At 35.0% G+C, this 22,673-nt stretch overlaps 1 protein-coding gene across 1 annotated transcript in view; it reads left to right on the top strand.

The window, feature by feature from the left end:
* LOC115434660 (gamma-aminobutyric acid receptor subunit gamma-3-like) overlaps positions 1-22,673 on the top strand; it is a 217,531-nt gene that overhangs the window by 136,878 nt on the left and 57,980 nt on the right. Inside the window, exon 7 of the mRNA XM_030156726.1 lies at positions 8,330-8,467. Coding sequence (XP_030012586.1) covers positions 8,330-8,467 — 138 coding nt within the window. The remainder of the gene's footprint in view (positions 1-8,329; positions 8,468-22,673) is intronic.

Genomic DNA, 22,673 nt, shown 5'->3' with positions numbered 1-22,673 from the left:
GTTCATGTTAGTCACATCTTTTGAAAGGATAGTTTGCAGATGTAAACCTTTTCATAATGTAAAGTTACTTTTTTTGCTCTAAAACATAGAGAAAAGTTCCACTTCAGATCAAATTAAGCTGAATGTGGCCCCTGAACTAAAAGGAGTTTGACTCCCCTGTTGTACAAGATGACAATGTTTCCACGGTAACTCCAAATGGGTCATGTCTGATGACCATGAAAAGATGATAAACTGTATTTTACACCAATTATTTACATGGATTGATAGGATTAGTGGATCAACAGGAATTAAACAGTTTAGATCACAATTATGGCACAATCCTCTGTATTTTTTGCTTCTTTTTTCAGTGAACATTAGATATTTTCCTGTATTTAATTGACTGGTCATGTGGATGTTCATAAAAGCTCAGATTAACTTATCTTAATTTACCTCCATTTACAGTGTAATAATGATATGCTTTGTGCACCCACAATAGTGACTGATAGGGCATTAGTGACTTCAGATTTTTTCAGATCGACTTCTTTGTCAATAAAGTTGAAGTCGGGTCGACTAATCCCATCCGATGATGTCATCACATGGGCAGCGGAGGTACAACACAAACACACAGCTGTTCAACAATGAGCAACTTGTACTAACGTTTACTGTAACATTAACAATGTACAGTAAAGAGCAGAATAAAATACTGGAAAGACAAGCATCTACAGTCCTTCTCAGACATTTAACCAAACAAAACATAGGCTAACACCATGAATTTTCTTTTAAATTTAATTGAACAACATAAAGTGGGAAAAGGTTAAGACGGCGGCAGCCAAGACGCACAACATGTTAGAGAAAAGAACGCATTAATGAAATAAATGAACAGAATAATCCAAGCACACTGGCTGTCCAAATTACACTGGTCACCAACAAATTTATTGTTTAAGTTTTTTGAGCTGATTAAGGATAATTTTGGTGTGCTGAATCCAAAAATCACATTCATTTTGCTCAATCAGGTCAACTTTCTGAACTATACTACATATTGGCTTTTTAACATTTATGGACATTTTCACATCATATGACACAAAATTCTTTCATATTTCTTGCAATAAACGAGTTCTGAAGATTTTACTTTTGCCAATTTATGATTGTTTTTTTTTAAAAAATATTACGGGTGAATGAAATGGCTTCGACTAGAAGATCTTGCAAAAATAAGCCTGACGTATTCTGCTACAGTTTGTAACACTTAATAAATACATCCTGTTAGAAAATGATTTTTTTTTCTCTTAAAACCTATTTTGGGTGAGAACTATATAAAAAATCAACTGATAAAGTCACAAAAATTTAATTAATTTTGTGAGAAGATCAAATTTTTCAAAATCAAATTAGCCAAAAAACCCTGACCTGATTGAGAAAAACAGATGTCATTTTTGGATTTAGCGGTGCAAAATGGTCCTAATTCAGTTGAAAAAACCTAGACAACTTGCAAAAAACATTTTTTTGTAAGCCAGTGTTATTGTTCAGTATTGGACATGTGTACATGGTTCACAGAACATTACTTAGACCAGAGTTTTTCTAGATCATATCAGTTTAGTAATCCTACTCTGAGTCGTCTTCTTCCTTCCTAGTGATGCGTGGGTTGTTGTGTTTTTTTTTTTTTTTTTCCAAGCCACTTTTGTGGAATTATTTGACCCACCCCGCAAATAAAGTGACATTTTTTGGACCTGCACCAACCCGACCCGGGTCCGCTGTTCCGCACATTACTACCTTGCGCTCCATGTTTTCATGTAGAAAAATGAGAGTATCGACATGCGCTGACTAGTGACTGATAAATGTACTTTTACGCCATAGAAAATGATCTTGTTTGTTCAATTTACAGAGATTTAAGCTATTTTCTCATAGCAAAAAACTGAATGTATTACACATAATTATGTTGTCATGGAGCATAACCCTTTGAAAACCAGAATGTTTTTAATTCCACCATGATGCACTGCCACAAACTGTTCTTTTTTCCACATTGTGCCAGTTGGCTCCAGTCTGCATTGATTGCTAGATGTCTCTACAAATTATGCACTGACCTATTCACAGGAAATTCTAAAATAACTAAAAAAAATCAACAGAAGCAAGATTTAGGTGCAATAGACCGGAACAAACACATATCCTTTGTGACCAAAAAACTAAGTCATAGTCAAGGGACAGCTTTAACTTTGATTAGAGCAGGGGTGTCAAACTCATTTTAGTTCAGGGGCCACATTCAGCTTAATTTGATCTGAAGTGGGCTGAACCAGTAAAATAATAACAGTGAAAAAAGTAAAATTCTATTATGATCAAGTTTACATCAACAAAGTTTCCTTAAAAATCTGAATAACATGAACAACTTGAATTGCCTTAAGAAAAACAAGTGCAATATTAACAATATTATGCCTCGGTTAATCAGTTTATCATTTAACCCTTTCATGCATGGATTTTGAGAAACTTAATCAAGATTTATTTTCCTGGGTGTTTTTATTCCTCTTTAGGCATGAAAAAAAAAAAACACAACAGTTGAATTTTTTTATGAACCTATTTTTCATGGAATTGGAAAAATATCCACTCAACTGGACACCATGAGTTTGATTTTTGAAGCAAAGAAACATGTATTTACTGATATATTGTGTGAAAACTATGAAATACATTTTTTATTGCTGCTAATCTGATGTTTTGTCACATTTTAACGTACTCTAATATTAGTTATTACTCACTTTATGGAGATAATATGAAAAAAAAAAAAAAAAAAAACTTGTTTAAAAAAAGCCCCTTTTAATTGCAGTCTCATAACTATAACCAGGAATTGATTTACACTCAAACATGTTACTGTGGATCAAGTTTATCAAGAACAGCAAAGTTACAGCAATGCTATGAATGTCAGTGTATGGGATGATGCGTAAGTGCACACTGTGTGGGTTGATATGGAACTAAAACAATAAAATCCACGAATATACAAGAGAACAGCTGTAGAATAACTGTCCACTGTAGTGACCACTATGCATGAAAGGGTTAAACATGTGCATTACAATCGCACAAAACATTTAGTAACAGGCAGAATATTGGTAAAATTGCATTCACTTTTCTTAAGACATTTCTGTTCGTTCATATTTGTTCAGGTTATTCACATTTTTTTTGTAAAAGTATAGTTTGGTAATGTAAACATTTTCATGTAATTTAACTTTTTTACACCGAAAAACAAAGAAAATTTGGGGTTATTAATATTTATAGGTTATTATGATAATATTTTACTGGTCTGACCCACTTAAAATCTAATTGGACTGTATGTGCCTTTATGTGAAACCTAAATTAAAAATAATTTTGTTAATATCGTTAATATCTTCAGTGTAATTTTTTTATTTCACAAATTCATCCCGCGGGCCAGATTGGACCCTTTGGCGGGCTGGATTTGGCCTCCGGGCCGCATGTTTGACACCTGTGGGTTAGAGGATGTTTTTGTCTTGGCATCGTTTATACGAATCAACACAATAAATATCAAAACATTTATTTCCATCTATAATTCCACTACATTTTGGCCACGATCTCGTATTGATGATAGGAGAGTGTGACTGTTTCATAAAGTCTAAATCTCATTCCAAATCTTCTCATTGGGGATCAAGTCTGGACTCTGTGGAGGCCAATCCTCGTCTTACAATGATTTCTCATGATATTTGAACCGATCAATCCTGATTTTGTCACCTTGTACTATGTCCGTGTCATCAAGGAAGAAAATATCCACTGATGTTTAGACTTGATCTTTCAGTATCTTCATTCTGACCTCATTTTACGGACCTGTAAAACCCATTGAACCTCAAAACAAATCTAGACCTGCCCAACTGAATCCACCCCAGATCATAACACTACCCCCACAGGCTTGTACTGTAGGTACTAGGCATGATGGGTAATCACTTTATCCACTTCTCTTTTGAGCCTGATGCACCCATCACTCTGGAAAAGGGTCATTCTGGACTCATCAAACCATATCCCCCTTTTTTTTTTTTTCTGTTGAAACAGTGAAATCTTTATGTTCTCTATTAAGCTGAGGGTTGTTTAAGAAATGAAAAGCTACTCATTTCATCAGAACTTATTGCAGCTCAAATATATTAAATAAGTGCAGTAATCATCCAATGGAAGGCTGCTACCTATTTGTTTAGTTAAATCCATTATATTTCATAGGTTATTTCTGTATTAGACAAAGTATTCTGCAAGAAATGTACAGAACCGTGACTTACCAGAATTAAAATTAAGGGGTGGGATTAAATAAATTATACTTCTCCCACTCCTTTTCGAATGTACAAATGAAGTCATGTATATATGTACTGTCTGTATAAGTTTTTGGGGTTTTTTGCATGACTTCTTACTACCTGTTTTATTTCTAAGGACTAAGTAAGAATACTTTGTCTCATTGCATATTCGAAATGAACTAAAAAAAAAAAAAAAAAAAAAGTCATTAAATAAAAACACATTTGGCCAAACAGTTAAAGAATACAATGAGCAGCTCCCTTGTATCCTTGTTCAAAACGGATCAATCTTACTGTAAAGTTGTTTTTTGTCCTTCAAAACTTCCCTGTTTCCATTTTGATACAAACACTTAAAAATGGACTTGTGGTAAACTTTTGAGTGTCAGTGAAAAGAACAAGGGAAATAACACTGAATGCTTATACAGTTTAAACAAACTCCCAAAGCAGCTGACGCTAGAAATAAACTGTTACCAACCTTTTATACAGGTACAGAAAAGAGCTGCTGCTCTGCAGTAGGTGTTGAAATAAGGCTTAGACTGCTGTTTCCTTTCCCACTGTTTTAGACAAACATACCTTTACTGAGCTCACTGCATTTCAGAAATGAGACTGAAATCTGGCACTCATTTGTAGTGTTTAAACTAATACATTTAATTTAGAAAAATGATTAAAAGTCAGATTTGTATATGCATTGTATGACGGTCGCTACAAAGTTTTCATCACATCTGTAAAAACCGAGTGACAGCCTCAGTATCACAAATTCGTTCTGTGATTACACACCTGAATCACTTCCCTCACGGTGAACAACTTTGACGTATACTCCACCACAAACAGGTTATTTGTTTACATGCCAAACCAAAACCTTCTTCTGACGAACTAAAAGGTTAGAAAATATGCTGTGAGCGAGTCCTTTCGCCCATTTTTCCAGAGCACTTATTTTTCTCAGATCTTTCAAAATCTAGCAATCATTTGCAATTTACTGCATGTTGCAATTCTAAATGTCTAAATGTCTAAAATGTCTTCTTCTCCAGTTTCTAGTACAGACATGAGTGAAATTACTGTAATGACCCAAGAAAACATACAAGGCGCAACGTCTCAGGTTTCAGACATTGTCAGAATTTTTCCAATTGTACAAACAGTCAAAGAGTTACAGCCATCCAAACTGCATATGCACAGGGTGTGTCAGCGATGACACGTCAGGTTTTAAAGAGGTAAGACTTTCACACAAAAATTGCTCAGCCCCAATTTTTCATAGTGATAGCCTTAGTATTTCCATGATTACACACCTGAATCACTTCCCTTACAGTGAACAACTTCGACATGTACTCCACCACAAACACTCCATTTGTTTACATACCAAACCGAAACCTAAACAACACCGTCACTTGGGTTTTTTCGGGATTCCACGCGGCTGCAGTAGTAAAAAACAATGAAGCCGTTTCTGTATTTGTTGCTGCTACGACCATATGGCTGCGACATGGAATCCCGAAAAAACCCAAGTGACGGTTTTGTTTAGGTTTGGTACATACACTACTAGTCAAAAGTTTGGACTTACCTGGTTTTTCTTTATTTTCATGACTATTTACATTGTAGATTCTAACTGAAGGCATTAAAACTATGAATGAACACATATGGAAGTATGTAATTAAAAAAGTGACACAACTCAAAGCATGGTTTATAATTTAGATTCTTCAAAACAGACCCATTTTGCTTTTATTGCTGCTTCATACATTCTTGGCATTCTCTAAATGAGCTTCATGAGGTAGTCACCTGAAATGTTTTCCAAAAGTCTTGAAGGAGTTTTCAGTGATGATGAGTACTTGTTAGCCATCTGTGGTCCATCAAACTTTTTACTGCTAGTGTAAACAAATGGAGTGTTTGTGGTGGAGTGCATTTTGAAGTGGTTCACTGGGAGGGAAGTGATTCAGGTGCGTAATCACGAAAAGACTAATGGATTTGTGATACTTAGGCTATCACTCGGGTGTTACAAATTTGATGAAAAATTGGGGACGAATGTCATACGCAACTTTAATCCTCATTAGAATAGTACAGGGTAAACTTTAACTCTTTAAAACCTGACATGTCATCGCTGACACACCTTATGCATATGCAGTTTGGATGGCTGTTACTCTTTCACTAATCGCTTTTCCATTGGACATGTGCGCAAAACTTCACCGATATTTACTAAATGTCAAAAAAACAGAATGTCGGTTTTTCCATTAAATCACAAATGCAATGATTTGTTTATTTATTATTATTTATTATGATACGAGAAGTCATTTCGTAAACATGGAAACGGACGTAAATATGGTGCTGATTTACAGATATATTCATTATTATTAAATATTACCCCTCTATCTCGTACTAAATAAAAAAATGAATGGGTTTCCTGGTGTGTCCACACATACCGACATGTTTCTACTTCTTCTTCTTGGCTTGTTGTAACATCTGTCAACATCCGTTTTTTTTTTTAAATTCTCCTGACTCTAGTTGCAAAAAAAGGTCTTTCCATTGCAGTTTATACCATTTGCACTACGCCCAAAAAACCACCTCTTTCCAGCGCAAAAACTTTTAATCGAAAAATGAGACTTTTGGCGAAATCGTCGTTTTTCCATTAAGTAATTTTTATGCGCAAGTTAAATTTGCATAATTTGAAAGTCAATGGAAAAGCGACTTTTGAAAAATTCCAGTTGTTTCTGAAACCTGAGACGTTGCACTTTATATTTTCTTGGGTCATTACGGTAATTTCACTCATGCTTAAACTAGAAGCTGAAGAAGACGCTGTTCAAGCAGAATTATAACATGCGGTAAATTTGAAATGACTGCTAAATTTTGAAAGATCTGAGAAAAAAAGTGCCCTGCAAAAATGGGCAAACGGACTCACTCACAGCATATTTTCTAACCTTTTAGTTCGTCAAAAGAAGAAAAAAAATCCAGGCGGCGCATTTTAGGTTTAGGGTTTAAAGGGTTAAGGCAATAATCCCCACACAAACCTAATCCTTGTTTACACAAACTCTGCTTAAGTGGGCATACATTGTCTTCATCCAAACAATGTCACTGTGTAAAACATGTCGCTTCGGGGGGGCTTTTAAAGACGAGGAATATGCGAGACGTTCTACAAGGATGGCAGTCCAGTGGTAATATTGCTTGCACGAAAGAAACCAAAAGAAATATGAAGACAATAATATCTGGCATCTATATTACTTTGTCAAAAAACATCTCATGTATCATAGACGAGGGATTATTCTATTTGTTTATAGATGGCCTTCCTTTAAATAAGACCATTTGCATAATTAGTCTGTTTTCCAAGACTTGCCACTCGCTCATTATTGTTGTCAGTCAATTTTTCAATGTGAAATAGCAGCAACTCGTCTAACAAACTCAGACTTATTTGTTTTCTTTTTAATTCAGACACTGTTGTTGTTTGAAATCCTATGTTCTCGTATAAAATGCTTCTGTTTTTAATGCCAAACATGTTCACCTCCACTAAACTTGGATGTAGCCTCTCTCCTGATAAACGCATCCCGTCTGCCTCATGGGAAAAGTACTTTCACACATTACAAGTACAACAATAGGCTTGTCAATGAAGTACATGGAAAAATGAACAACCTATAATTCTGTTCAATGAAAAAATATCCATTCATTAAGTCAAGACATTTCATTTCAGCCCCTAAGTTTTCGCTAGTCCACAGTATTTTGCATTAAAGCACGCTGGGTTCCTGACACTAATGATTTTTTTTTTTTTTCCAGAAACCAATGCACATATTCAGTTCTTTCAACAAAAAAATGATTTCCACTGAATCAGAATCCCCGTGTTGCAATAAATCATCTGCTGGACACGATGTTAGTTCCACTTACAGAAGATTCCAAGCAAACATGTTACCAGTAATTGCTCACTTGGACTACCGACCACAGCATTAAAGTGGAAAAGTTACTGTATAAATTTGTATAAATCATGCATAAATTCGTATAAATCATGCATACAATAAAAACTGCATTGCTGCATTAATCTTTGCTGTCTTCTTTAGCACCACTTTCAACTTTTTTAAAGTCTTTTCCCCCCGTTCTGTTGTCTTTGTGGTGGTTTCTAGATGGTTACCCACGAGATGAGATCGTGTACAAGTGGAAGCGGAATTCGGTGGAGACGTCGGACCAGAAATACTGGAGGCTTTACCAGTTTGATTTCATGGGGCTCAGAAACACCACAGATGTGCTTACAACCACAGCAGGTGAGCAACAGGCCGAGGAAAGGTCGACAACCCTGGCACCGAAGTGCTTTAATTGGAAAACTTATGCCGTGTTTCCTCCACGTCAGGGGTGTCAAACTCATTTTAGTTCAGGGGCCACATTCAGCTAAATTTGATCTGCAGTGGGCTGGACCAGGAAAATAATAACATAATAACCTAGAAATAATGACAACTCCAAATTTTTGTCTGTGTTTTAGTGTTAAAAACCCCCCACTAAATTATGAAAATACTTACTTTTATAAACTATCAAAAAAAAAACCCTGAAAAAACTGAAATTTAAATTAAAAAAACAGAAGAAAATTTACTTTAAGTAAATATCGGTAAAGTTTTGTGCAGATGTCCAATGGAAAAGCGACTACTAACAAATTGTAATGATGTAGTTTGAGTCGAGTTGAGTCGGTTCCGCGTAGTGGAAATGCGGCAATAGAGCACAGGTGTCAAACATGTGGCCCGGGGGCCAAAACCAGCCCGCCAAAGGTTCCAATCTGGCCCGTGGGATGAATTTGCAAAGTGCAGAAGATATTAACAGTCAAGGGCATCGAACTTGAAAATAACAGCATAATAACCTAGAAATAATGACTCCAAATGTTCTTCTTGGTTTAATGTGAAAAAAATAATATGACATCATGCCTGTAAATAATGACAAAACCAATTTATTCTCTTTGATTTATTGCAAAGAGCATTAAACTCTGATAACCTTTAATAATAAAATGTCAATAACTTGAGCAAATATGAACAACCTGAAATGTCTAAAGAAAAATAAGTGCAATTTTGACAATATTCTGCCTGTTTTGTGCCTTGGTAGATCTGATCTGTAATGCACATGTAGAAATCATACGTTGAGGTATGATAATGATAAGTTTTTCTTATAACTAGTTTTTTTTCTTTTCTTCAGAAATTTCAGTTTTTTCAGGTTATTCAAATCTTTTATGTTTGGATAGTTTGTAAAAATGTACATGTTTTCATAATTTAATGTTATTTTTTTGCATATAAAAAATTTGGAGTTGTCATTATTTCAAGGCTATTATGATATTATTTGACTGGTCCGGCCCACTGGAGATCAAATTGGACTGAACGTGGCCCCTGAAAGACAATGAGGTCGACACCCCTGCAATAGAGGAATTAGTAAAGTGTGTTAAGTTTCACTTTCACTTTACACCCCCCCACCCCCACCCCCGAACTGGGCCCAGTGTCATACTGTATATGCTATATTTTCTGTGCAGAGATGGAAATATAAAAGACAGTTAATGCAAACACACCCGTTAGTCCTCTTTTAGTCCTTCACCCAATGAGAATCGTTAAGCAAAATCGATAATGGAATCAGAATCATTAAATTCTTATCGATTCCCATCCCTAATTATGGCTAATGGCAGAGACCGGTTTGTTTTCCCCCTTGGCTTTAACTGGATGTGGTATTTGTGGGTGTTCCCATTATTGCCAACTCTATGGCGGTTCCTTGCATTTTTGACGGTGTTTTGGGTAATAATGCAGCACCTTTGTTGACGTCTGTAGGGATTCTTCATTTTTTAGGGGGATTTTTTGAGTTGGTTTGGCTTCAGAGTCGCAGGTGGCGGTGTCAGGAATTCACCGAGTCACAGCTGTCGATGTAAAATCTAGCTTCGCTCGTTCGTCCCTTGATTACCTCAGCGCCTCAAGCTTTGCACAGGTTAACATTAGCGCCATGCCCATAAATGTAATCATATAACTACAAGCTGAAAAGCTCATAAGTATTCCCCTCAGGTGGAGGGGCAAATAGGTTTTTCCACTGACATTAATCACCAAGATTAAAGATTTAAAAGGAAGTTTAATTATTCAATCCTTTTCCTTTACTCTTCCCGTGGTTTCAGTGCTGCTATTAGGCCTTGTGTTCTTTGATGATTTAATTTTAATTTGTTGTTTGGAGGCGATGGCTGCTGTGGAAATACTGTTGCTCCAACAGGTGCCTGTAATTTGCATATTTTGAATGCTTTCACGTGACAGATTGCAGCTTGATTAGGAGGCGAGGCAAGGTAGATTTATTTGAATAGCACCATTCATACACAAGGCAATTCAAAGTACACACAAAATGACATTAACCCTTAGGGGTCTGAGCCTATTCTGGCCATTTTTGAGTATTTTTGATTCATCCTTTATATACTATATACAAAAAAAATGTTTATTATACCCATGTTTGGTATCTTTTTTTTTTAGCACAACATCTATTTCAGGGGTGTCAAACTCATTTTCGTTCAGGGGCCACATTCAGCCCAATTTGATCTTCAGTAAAATAACATTGAAAAAAGTAAAATTATATTATGATCAGGTTTACATGAACAAAGTTTCCTTAAAAATCTGAATAACATGAACAACTTGAATTGTCTTACGAAAAACAAGTGCAGTTTTAGCAATATTCTGCCTCGGTTTATCAGTTTATCATTTACACATGTGCATTACAATCGCACAAAACATTTAGTAACAGGCAGAATATTTGTAAAATTGCATTTACTTTTCTTAAGACATTTCCATTGCGTATGCATATTTGTTCAGGTCATTCACATTTTTTGTAAACGTATAGTTTGCTAATGTGAATATTTTCATGTAATTTAAGCTTTTTACACCAAAAAACAAAGAGAAAATTTGGGGTTGTCATTATTTATAGGTTATTATGATAATATTTTACTGGTTCTGACCCACTTAAAATCTAATTGGACTGTATGTGTCTGTATGTGAAACATGAATTAAAAATAACTTTGACACCATTGATTGTTAATATCTTAAGTGTAATTTTTGCATTCCACAAATTCATATCACGGGCCTGATTGGACCCTTTGGCAGGCCGGATTTGGCCCCCGGGCCGCATGTTTGACACCTGTGATCTATCTCATCTGCCTATTATTTTTTCACTTTAACCTACTAAATAAACACAAAAGGCCAAAAAATACAAAAAAATATAAAACCTGATCTGAAAAATCTATATAATTTATTGCATAAATAACACAAAGATGCTTAACGAACCTTCTCAAAGGCTTTAAAAGTGAACATTGGTTCCAAATATTAGTTATATACGATAAAAATGGTAATAAATTAAAACTATACTCAAATATTTGACATAAAAGCATATCTTTACATAGGCGTTTTCTCCCCCCTCCCCCCACCCCCTTTCCCTCCGTCCTTCTGGTTTCCACATCCAGTTCAGGTGGGGGTCATTCTCACCAAGGTTATAATAGTTGTGGAGTTTTCATTATAGTTTAGTTTTATTTAGTTTAGACTTTTTTTCTCTAATTCAGTTAGTTTTAATTCGTTTTTAGAGCAGGTTTGCTAGTTTCTATTACTTTTATTTTTTTTCTAAATGCTCAGTTTTAGTTTAATTTTAGTTTAGTCGTATCTTTTATCTTCCTCGCCGTCATATTCAAATAAATCCCGTACAGGACTCTGCTGCTTTCTTCCAACTTTAGTTTCCATGTTTCCAGATAGAAAAGACGAGAAGACGACTCTAAACCACAAGTGACGAGAGGTGTCAGACCGTGAAGTGTCGTATGGTGCTGCTAGCTAAAATTGCTAGAGCGAAATAAATCGATTTCGTATCAATTCGACATTGACAAAGACGAAAACTAAAGGAATTTTATCCATAATTTTTATACGTTTTTGTTAGTTTTGGAAGTACACAATACAGTTTCAGTTAGTTATCATTTTTTTCTTTTAATTATAGTTTTTATTTATTTCAGTTAACGAAAATGTTTTTTCAATTCTAGTTTTCATCATTTCGTTAGTTTTCGTTAACGATAATAACCTTGATTCTCACCCTTACCTGTAATGCCAGTGGCCAGTTGTTCTGTTTTGAAAAAGGACAAAAAATGATGAAGATATGGTCAGAAATATAACACCCCCCCACACCTCATTTTCATATTTTTATTCACGTTTGTTTGCTCCAATTTCAAACCGTCATATCTCTGGTTCTGTTCGCTCTATCAACATCAAATCAAAAGTGGGAGAGTGTTTCAAGTCCGCACTTTTGAATGCAATTAACCCCAGTGGTCTATGTGACCGACTTCTGACGCTACAACGTGTTGAATTTATCATGTGATTCAGTCACGGGGCTGTGACCGTGGACCATTAAGGGTTAAAAACATAGAGAACAAAACATTAATCAAAAGGAAAGAGATAAAGAATAAGAGACAAGCTGAAAACAAATGAATCGAAATTCTTAAAATTTTGAGTTGCAGTGCAGGTATTAGAACTGAAAAAAAAAACAAAAAAAACCCCTGACTCTAATCAAAGGCAGCTGTAGGAGTGAGAGAGGGAAAGAGGATGAGCGTGACATGGCTATTGTTAACCCCTGTTAACCTTGTTTATGAGCTGCATATATTCCTTCTAGTTTGTGCCATACGGTCTTTTGTCTTTGGAGAGTCGTGTTTGGATCTGCATAATGTGACCTGATTCAGCTTTCTAAGAGCTGAACCTTTGTTCATGAATATTCAAGTAACAGGAGGACTTGGCATGATTAGAAGAGGGATAACAGGGAGTGGCATCAAATTATTAAGCAGCTCACTGGTAATTAGTAATAGAGCTTCATTTTGTTTCCTAAAATAAGGCGTAGTCCTGTTAGGGTTGTTCTGGTGCGGAGAGTCAAATATTTTGTTGGAAGTTCAGCAGGTCAAGATTTGATACGAAAAAAAAAAAAAAAAAATTGCCAAACAAATCTGACTGATGAACACCCTCGCCTCCAGACACATTGATGGTCTTATAAATTATATGTTTTCCTGGACTCCTGCTGTATTGTCACAACACATTTTCTGCTGAAACGCTCAAAAACATCGGCGAACCTGCATATCTACCTCATGCTGTTCGAGAAAATTAGCCGTTTTCTCATTTATCACCTCGTTTCTTTTTCCTGTTTCGCTCGCTGGAGCTCCGTCTCCACACACACACACACACACACACACACACACACACACACACGATGATTAGATCCCCGGCTAAAAATATCCACCATTAATTTACATCATGGAAAACTTCGAAAGTGCTACGTTTCTCTTCCCCCTCCCTATCTTTTGCTCCTTTTCCTGATTTCTCCTCCATTCCTCACAAACACCAGAGGTATGGGGCTGTTTTAATGAGGACAGAGTGGACAGATCCCCAGCCACAGCGCCATCGGGGACTTCCGACCACAAATCCGCCATCGTTATCTATTCAGTGTCATCCTCTTCAAAAGTCCCCGGTGCGGAATCCCAAACACTTCAGTGCTTTGTTCTACTATCCCTTCACAAATTCCCCAAAAGCTTCCATTATGCCCTTTTGCGTCGTTACATTGAAGAAACGCTGATGTTCTGTCGTTCCTGTGTCCACTGTGGACATTTGTGAAATGCATTTTTGTAGAGAATCTGTGGTGAAACTGCTGACAAAGTCAAAGCATTTTTATTGATTCCACCAAAAATAATAATGTAGAGCACAGGTGTCAAACATGTGGCCCGGGGGCCAAATCCGGCCCGCCAAAGGGTCCAGTTTGGCCCGCAGGATGACATTTGTGAAATGGAAAAATTACACAGAAAACTACAAAATAATAATGTGGAAAAAAATAAGCAAAACATTTACATAAAATAAAGTAAAAGAATAAAATAAACAACAAAATGTGCAGAAACAGCTAAACTAATAAATAACAAAAACAACAAGAATTAATAATAAATCAACATGAACAAAATAAGACACAAACTGAACTAAAGTGAAGAAAAACTAATAAGTGGGGTCAAAATCATTTTAATTCAGGTTCCACATACAGACACTTTCAAGTGGGTCAGACCAGGGGTGAGAAAACGCCTATGTAAAGATCTGCTTTTATGTCAAATAGTTGAGTATAGTTTTAATTTATTACAATTTTGATTTTATATACCTAATATTTGGAACCAATATTCACTTTTAAAGTCTTTGAAAAGGTTCGTAAAGCATCTTTGTGTTATTTATGCAACAAATTATATACATTTTTAAACTCGGATTTTATATTTTCTGTGTGTTTTTTGGCCTTTTGTGTTGATTTAGTAGGTTAAAATGAAAAAATAATAGGTAGATAAGATAGATGAAGTTGTGCTGAAAAAAAAGATACCAAACATGGGTATAATAAACATTTCTGTATATAGTATATAAAGGCAAAATCAAAAGTACTCAAAAAGGCCAAAATAGGCTCAGACCCCTAAGGGTTAAGGTAAATGTAAATACTGTATATTACTGTATATAAGTTTCCTTGTCACTTGGTGTCGCTTCAATGGTTACAGGAAAAAAAACACAAAAAAACATTAAAAAAACTCAGAAGTCAAGGTACCGCTGTATATGACGCCTCAAGTTCTTCACAAATTCCTATTTTGTGTTAGTTGTTTACATGACGATGTGCTTTTCGCTCAATTATACACTTGACTGAACTGAACAACGCATACGTCTGCATTCGTCCTCTTTGAGCAGTAAAGTTACTACTTAAACGTTAACCCGGGTGCCACTTTCCGCAGCGTTCCAACCTGCACTTCACAGAAACATGACGAAAAAATAAACAGGTCAGGACCCAATACAAACAACTCTCATGTCAAACCAAAAGACACTTAATGGTACTTATTGATGCTTTCATAGCGAACTGAAGGAGCAGGATGCATTAAAGGGCATTTTGTTCATTATTTGGATCCATAGTTTGAAGGTCAAAGCCATCTGACTAAATGAACATTTAATGATCCTCAATCTGAATCACGGTTTTCTCACCTCCTACAAAATCTTAATGAATTTTAACCAAATTACGTCACATTTACCTGAAGTTTTCTCTTCTTTCTCAAGGCTTAGACCAGGGGTGTCAAACTCATTTTTGTTCAGGGGCCACATTCAGCCCAGTTTAACCTCAAGTGGGTCGGACCAAAAAAATAATAGCATAATAACCTCTAATCCTATTTTTTCCTCTTTGTTTTAGTGCAAAAGAAACAAAACAAAAAAATCAAAAACATCAAACTATGAAAATATTTACATTTACAAACTATCCAAACAAAAAAGATGAGAATTATTTGAAAAAACTGAAATTTCTTAAGAAAATTAAGTGCAATATTAACAATATTATACCTCAACTTATACATGTGCATTAACGGATCTGTTCAATGAAGGCATAAAACATTTAGTAACAACCAGAATATTGTTAAAATTGTACTCAGTTTTCTTGAGACATTTCAGGTTTTTCTCATTTTATTGTTAAAGGATTATTTGTTCATGTAAATATTTTCATAATTTAATGTTAGTTTTTGCACAATAACAAGAAGAACATTTTGAAGTTGTCATTATTCATAGGCATAACATGATATTTTTTCCACGTTAAACCAAGAAGAAAATTTGGAGTCATTATTTACATGTTATTATGTTATTATTTTACTTGCGATCACAATAGTCTGTATGTGGAACCTGAACTAAAACTAGTTCAACACTTTATATGATTATATCTTCAGTGTAATTTTTACACTATCCAAGTTCATCCCACGGGCCGGATTGGATCCTTTGGTGGGCCGCATTTGGCCCACGGGCCGCATGTTTGACACCCCTGGCTTAGACTGTGTGTGATGCTGTGATGTTGTAATGGGACTTAAAAAAAAACTGTATTTTGGTATCATTTTGTGACCATATTTTGACAATATCTACATGAAGTAAACAAACATTGACATTTTCCTGTACGTACAGCTGCAGCGTTTCAATTAATTGCCCAGACTGTGGCAACCTAATTTGTCCCACCAGACTCTAATTATGAATCAAAAATATTTTTATACACTAACACAACTGTTAAGCATCTGTGTGAAACAGACTTCAGTTTCTCCGATCTCACTCTTAGTCATTATTTCTTCAGCAGCAGCAGCAACACAACACGTTACACAAACCCCTAAAGTTAACGTGGACTGAAACATTGAATTAAGCACGAAATTATTGCACAAACATGAATGAATAAGTTTTAATATCACGCAATTTAACCCATAAAGACCCAAACAGCCACTGATCTAAAGTGTTTAATACCTGTGGATCCACTAATCCTATCAATACATGTAAATAATTGGTGTAAAATGCAGTTTTTTGTCTTTTCATGGCCATCAGATATGACCTATTTGAATGTTCAGAGGCTCCGTAGTTACCATGGAAACACAGTCATCTTCTACAACATTGATTCACCAGTAAAACCAATAGAGTTTGATAAATAACAGTGGATAGAGACACTGGGTTTATGTTCAGTTAAGAATATATTTTGCTGAAAAAGTCACTTTTTCCTCATTTCTTTAATGTATTTGATTTAATAATCAACTTTAATCTGAGCTTTTATGAATATCTACATGATCCGTGAATTAAATATAGGAAAATACTTGATTTTTCACATAAAAACACAAAATACAGAGGATAATGTTATGATAAATGGTGTTAAATCACTTAAGAAAGGTGAAATAAAGAAAAAAAATTATAATTTAGGAACTGCCGCAAAAGTAGCACTGGGTCTTTATGGGTTAAGGTGACATTTTCCCACTATATTTTTTGCTGTTTTTGATATAATAACCCTCAACTTTAACCCAAGAAGACCCAAATATCCACTGCTGACCAAAACCATTTACTGATCTGAAATGTTTAATACCTGCTGATCCACTAATTCTATCAATACATGTAAATAATTGGTGTAAAATACAGTTTGTCATCAGGTATGACTCATTTGGACGTTCAGAGGCTCCGTAGTTACCATGGAAACACCATCATCTTCTACAACATTGATTCACCAGTAAAACCCATTGAGTTTGATAAATAACAGCGGATGGAGATGCTTGGTTTATTTTCAGTTAATGATATATTTCACTAAAAAAGTTAGTTTTTCTTCAGTTTTCACTGCTTTTAGTAAAACAACCCTGAAAGGTAATCGCAGAATGATGTTTAACCCTTTCATGCACAGTGGTCACTACAGCGGACATTTCTTCTCCAGCTGTTCTCTTGTATATTCATGGGTTTTGTTGTTTTAGTTCCATATCAACCAACACAGTGGATACTTATGCATCGTCTCATAAACTGCAATTCATACCATTATCGTAACTTTGCTGTTCTTGATTGGTTCTCGAGTGGAAATCAATTGTTAATATTTCTTTTTTGCATATTATCTCCATGAAGTGAGTAATAACTAGTATTAGAATATGTTAAAATGTGAGAAAACATCAGATTAGCTGCATTAAACATGGTTTCATTTCACTGTTTTCAAATCACTTTATGATATTGGGTTTTAAATACATGTTTCTTTGCTTCAAGAATAAAATTCATGGTGTAGCTAAGTGGACATTTTTGTAACTCCATGAAAAACAGGTTGATTAAAAAAAAAAAATTCAATCACATTGTTTTTTTTCATGCCTAAAGAGGAATAAAAACACTCAGGAAAAAAAAATCTTGATTAAGGTTCTTATAATTCGTGCATGAAAGGGTTAAAGTACATGATTAGTAAATTAAATGCTGGAAAATATTTGCTTTTCACTGAAAAAATGCAAAATAGAGAGGATAATATTATGATAAATGGGGATAAATCTTTTAAGAAAGGTTAAATAGAGAGAAAAATTAATTTGGGAACTGACATAAAAGTAGCGCTGAGTCTTTATGGATTAATCTGAGTTTTTATGAACATCTGCATGACCAGTAAATTAAATATAGAAAAATGCTTTAAAAAAAAAAAAAATACAGAGGATTTTGTCATAATAAATTGTGATAAATCACTTAAGAAAAGTTAAATATAAAACAAAATATTTTGGAACTAATACAAAAGTAACACTGGGTATTTATGGGTTAAAGATAAAATGTGGATGATCAGTCTGAAAAGTAGGTCACATGACAAATTATCATGAGCTTGCCAAGCTTTATAGATTGCTAGACTTCCTGGAAACCATTAAAAAAAAAAAAAAAAAAAAAAAAAAATTAAGTAAAAGATAATGCAAGAATAAAATAAAGTGATTATGTAGTAGAAGTCCAAGTATTCCTATTCTGTGAGTTCAGATTCAGTCCAATGCATGCGCACAAATGGAGTACTTCGGTATGCAATGTTTTCTTTAAATTGTTCTATTTCTGCTTGTTCACTGAAGTAGAAGACGGGGCAGTCAGCCACTAGAAAACATTTTAGTTTAGTTATTAATAAAACAGTTTTCCCTCCAAGCTTGAAATCAGAAAGTAGACAGGACCAGTCCATGAAGGAAGTCTGAATATAATGTCACAAGTCCACTGAGGAACCCAAAAGCAGAACATGAATGAAAAACAGGCTCAAGTTGACAAGCAGACGACGTATTGCAAATGGATGAAGTACTGATGATGATGATGATGATGAATGGAAGGCCAAGTGACGGGAAGAAGGAGATGAGGTGAGGGAGTCAGCCAGGCCAGAGGCCAAAACGGTGAGAGGAGACGAGGAGAAGGCAGGCAGGGCTTGGCTGAGCGTGAAGCCCACGAGTAGATGATCAGAGCCGTGGAGTCGACACAGGCAGTGATCCCAGCCAGAAACAAGCTCAGACTTACACTCAAGTCCAAACAAATCCAAAAACCCGGCGCGCAAATCCAAAATGCAATGTGCCTGGGAGCTTGCACGGCATTGGCAAAGACACAAACTGACAAATAAATAAAAAGCATCGTTTGTACTGAGGATCAGACTGCACACGGACAGAGGGAGGTCAAGTATCAGCATCTACGGCACAGGTATCAAACATGCAGCCTGGGGGCCAAAATCAGCCCGCCAAAGGGTCCACAATCTGGCCCGCGGGAGGAATTTACAAAGCGCAAAAATTACACTTAAGATATGAACGATCAAGGATGTCAAAGTCGTTTTTGTTCAGGTTCCACATACAGACCAATGTGGTATCAACTAAAATAACAGCATAATAACCTATAAATAATGAGTCCAAATTTTCTTAGTTTAATGTAAAAAACATATACAGGGTGGGGAAGCAAAATTTACAATGAACATCTAGTTGTTTTTTCTCAGCAGGCACTACGTCAATTGTTTTGAAACCAAACATATATTGATGTCATAATCATACCTAACACTATTATCCATACCTTTTCAGAAACTTTTGCCCATATGAGTAATCAGGAAAGCAAACGTCAAAGAGTGTGTGATTTACTGAATGCACTCGTCACACCAAAGGAGATTTCAAAAATAGTTGGAGTGTCCATAAAGACTGTTTATAATGGAAAGAAGAGAATGACTATGAGCAAAACTATCACGAGAAAGTCTGGAAGATACTATTAAAGAAGAATGGGAGTAGTTGTCACCCGAATATTTGAGGAACACTTGCGCAAGTTTCAGGAAGCGTGTGAAGGCAGTTATTGAGAAAGAAGGAGGACACATAGAATAAAAACATTTTCTATTATGTCAGTTTTCTTGTGGCAAATAAATTCTCATGACTTTCAATAAACTAATTGGTCATACACTGTCTTTCAATCCCTGCCTCAAAATATTGTAAATTTTGCTTCCCCACCCTATAAGTAAGTAATGACAACTCCAAATTTTTCTCTTTGTTTTAGTGTAAAAACTTACAGTAAATGATGAAAATATTAACATTTACAAACTATCCTTTAACAATAAAATATGAAAAACCTGAAATTTTGAAAGTCAAATTACAGCAAATACAGAAAAAAAAAAAAAATTCGCAAATGTAAAAGAATGTTTTCTTCATGCCTTCATAAACCTTTGCTGTCTAAAAAAGAGAAACTTAAGTATTTGAAAGTATAGTTTATTCGCACATCCATCGAACTGATAAATTGAGATATGTGGGTCATTCCACTTCAATTCAACGAGTGCCTCCTGCTCGACCATCTTAGATTTGCTTGAAATTTTTACCATATGAAGTTCAACACTAAAAAACACCTCAGCCAAAATTTCAGATTGATATATCAAATACATTTGAAGAAAAAAAATCATGAACAGGGTACCCCTCTTGCCGTTTTTGGTGCATTTTGCGATCGTCGTAAAATGTAGCAAATTTTAGAGTGCAACATCTCAGTAAGTTTTCTAGCTAAATGCATGAAATTTTCAGCAAAGAATGACTACCACATATAGATTTCATATGTATATTATCAATAACATTGCCTTTATTGGGACTGTGGTATGACCTTGTGAAATCTGGAAAATAAACTTGAAACTTTTACGAACCCCTATATTTATTGACCAATTAAACACAAACCAAATATGATATATTGCAAATAATTACACATCCTTTTACATAAGTATATAGAGTAATCAGATCAGCCTTTATTAATGGGTATGATCCCTTTTTGTTGTTGTTTTTGTCATAATAAAATCGCAAAATAACATTTTTCATTCATTTTCACTTTCAAATACCACAGGTATGACAAGGAGTACCAACCAAAAGAACTTATTTTCTGAAAGACCATCACATATGCTTACAAAATGTAAAATTTCATGATGGTTCTAGGACTCACGAAAAAAAAAAAAAAAAAAAAAAAATCATGATGGTTCCAGGACTCACGATGGTTCTAGGTTGGAGTCCTAGAAGTAGAACCATCTTGAAATTTTACATTTTGTAAGCATATATGATAGTCTTTGAGACGATTTTGGGGGCAACTGGTCCAGAAATATCCACATCCAAAAAGGAGATGAGCGATAACAAAATAACTTGAAGTCTTACTCATGATGAAATTGATTCATTTATATTAATTATTTTAACAAAGTTTAAAAAATACCTTCAGTTTAAAATCATTCAGGAATATTCAACTGAGATGGCAGATATGTTTTTGTTGGTGTTATAATGAGAATGCTCCAAGCTGTACACATTTAATTGAATGTAAGCAGTGGCTCAGGTGAAAAGGATACACACAAAACAAGCTTTTGCCTCTAGCCTATTTCTTTTTTGGTTTTTCTGTTTAGTATAATTATTGTACAAAGTGCAATAATTAATGTAGAAACCAAAATAAACCATTCATTCAGTCATTCAATATATAATGACACATTTCTTTGGTTTGTTCAAAGAAAGAAGCCACTACTTAAAAAAAGAAAAACAGCATAAAAAAGACTTAAGTTTGCAAATGAGCAGCACAACAAAGACCTTTTGAGGGATTGTTCTCTGCTTCACTGAGATAAAAATAGGACTGTTTGGACATAACATGTGTTACATATGAAGCAGTGGTGTAGTGGTCCCTGGAGAACTGGGTATACTCTTAATTTTTGCCCCCTTTTTTTTTTTTAAGTAGTCCAGAAAAACACTGTTTTAGAAACAGTGACATGTCAGACTACTCTATTTAGTTTACCCAAAAATCCATCAGTTGTATTTGCTCACTATTATGAAGTTATGATGACTTGATCAGGAACAGTTTGTAGGTTTTACTGGTCACACAAGCAGCTGCTTGAATGTAAATGTATTCAACAGGAGGCAAACACAGGATAACGTTAGCCTTTCATAACGTTAGCCTACTCACACAGTTTAACTATTGGCGACAAAATCTCTTCTCTAAATGTGCAGTCATGTGACCAGTAGTTTAAAACAGTGACTCATTTGGAAACCACCTTAAAAATTAACTCTCGATATGTGTCACTCATTTGAAAGACGTTTATCTTCCCTTTCTCGTTCGTATTTCCAATAATCGCGCATCTTTCAACGAGACGTGCAGTGACCTGTCAATCAACTTGGGTGGCACTGGCACCTGAGGTGTCCAATCAGGTTCTAGAGGTGGACAGCGCTAAGCAGATTCCTGGCTCTGGTGCTAAATTAGCAATATTTTCCTCGGCATGACCCGCCCTACACTGCCTCTGATTGGCTCATCAGTTCTCATGCCTAAAGTTAACCAATCTAATCAGTGAAGGTACCAAGTACTAGCCAATTAGAGCCAGAGTATTGATTGATTGATTGATTGATGTATTTATTTCGAATATAAATGTCAAAACAGAAGAAAATAAATAAACAAAACACTTAAACATACAAGATATACGACATATTATACATATTCGAAAAGGAATGAAAAGAAGTACAACTTATAAACTCCCACCCCTTCTCCGTATACAATTAATAACAATAATAACCTTCCTAGTCTAAGTATATCTATACTATATACTATAATATGACTGATACTTATTAGTAAATAATTTGGTTTCTGTCTTTCTATTATTATGAGCAAATATAATATGATTTACATAAACACATAATACAAGAACACATATATGTAAATACATATTCATACACAGATCTAT

This window comes from Sphaeramia orbicularis, chromosome 2 (assembly GCF_902148855.1).
Source record: "Sphaeramia orbicularis chromosome 2, fSphaOr1.1, whole genome shotgun sequence".
In the NCBI taxonomy this organism is placed as follows: domain Eukaryota; kingdom Metazoa; phylum Chordata; class Actinopteri; order Kurtiformes; family Apogonidae; genus Sphaeramia; species Sphaeramia orbicularis.
Note: the sequence above shows the minus strand (reverse complement) of the source record. Positions and strands in the feature narration are given on the sequence as shown.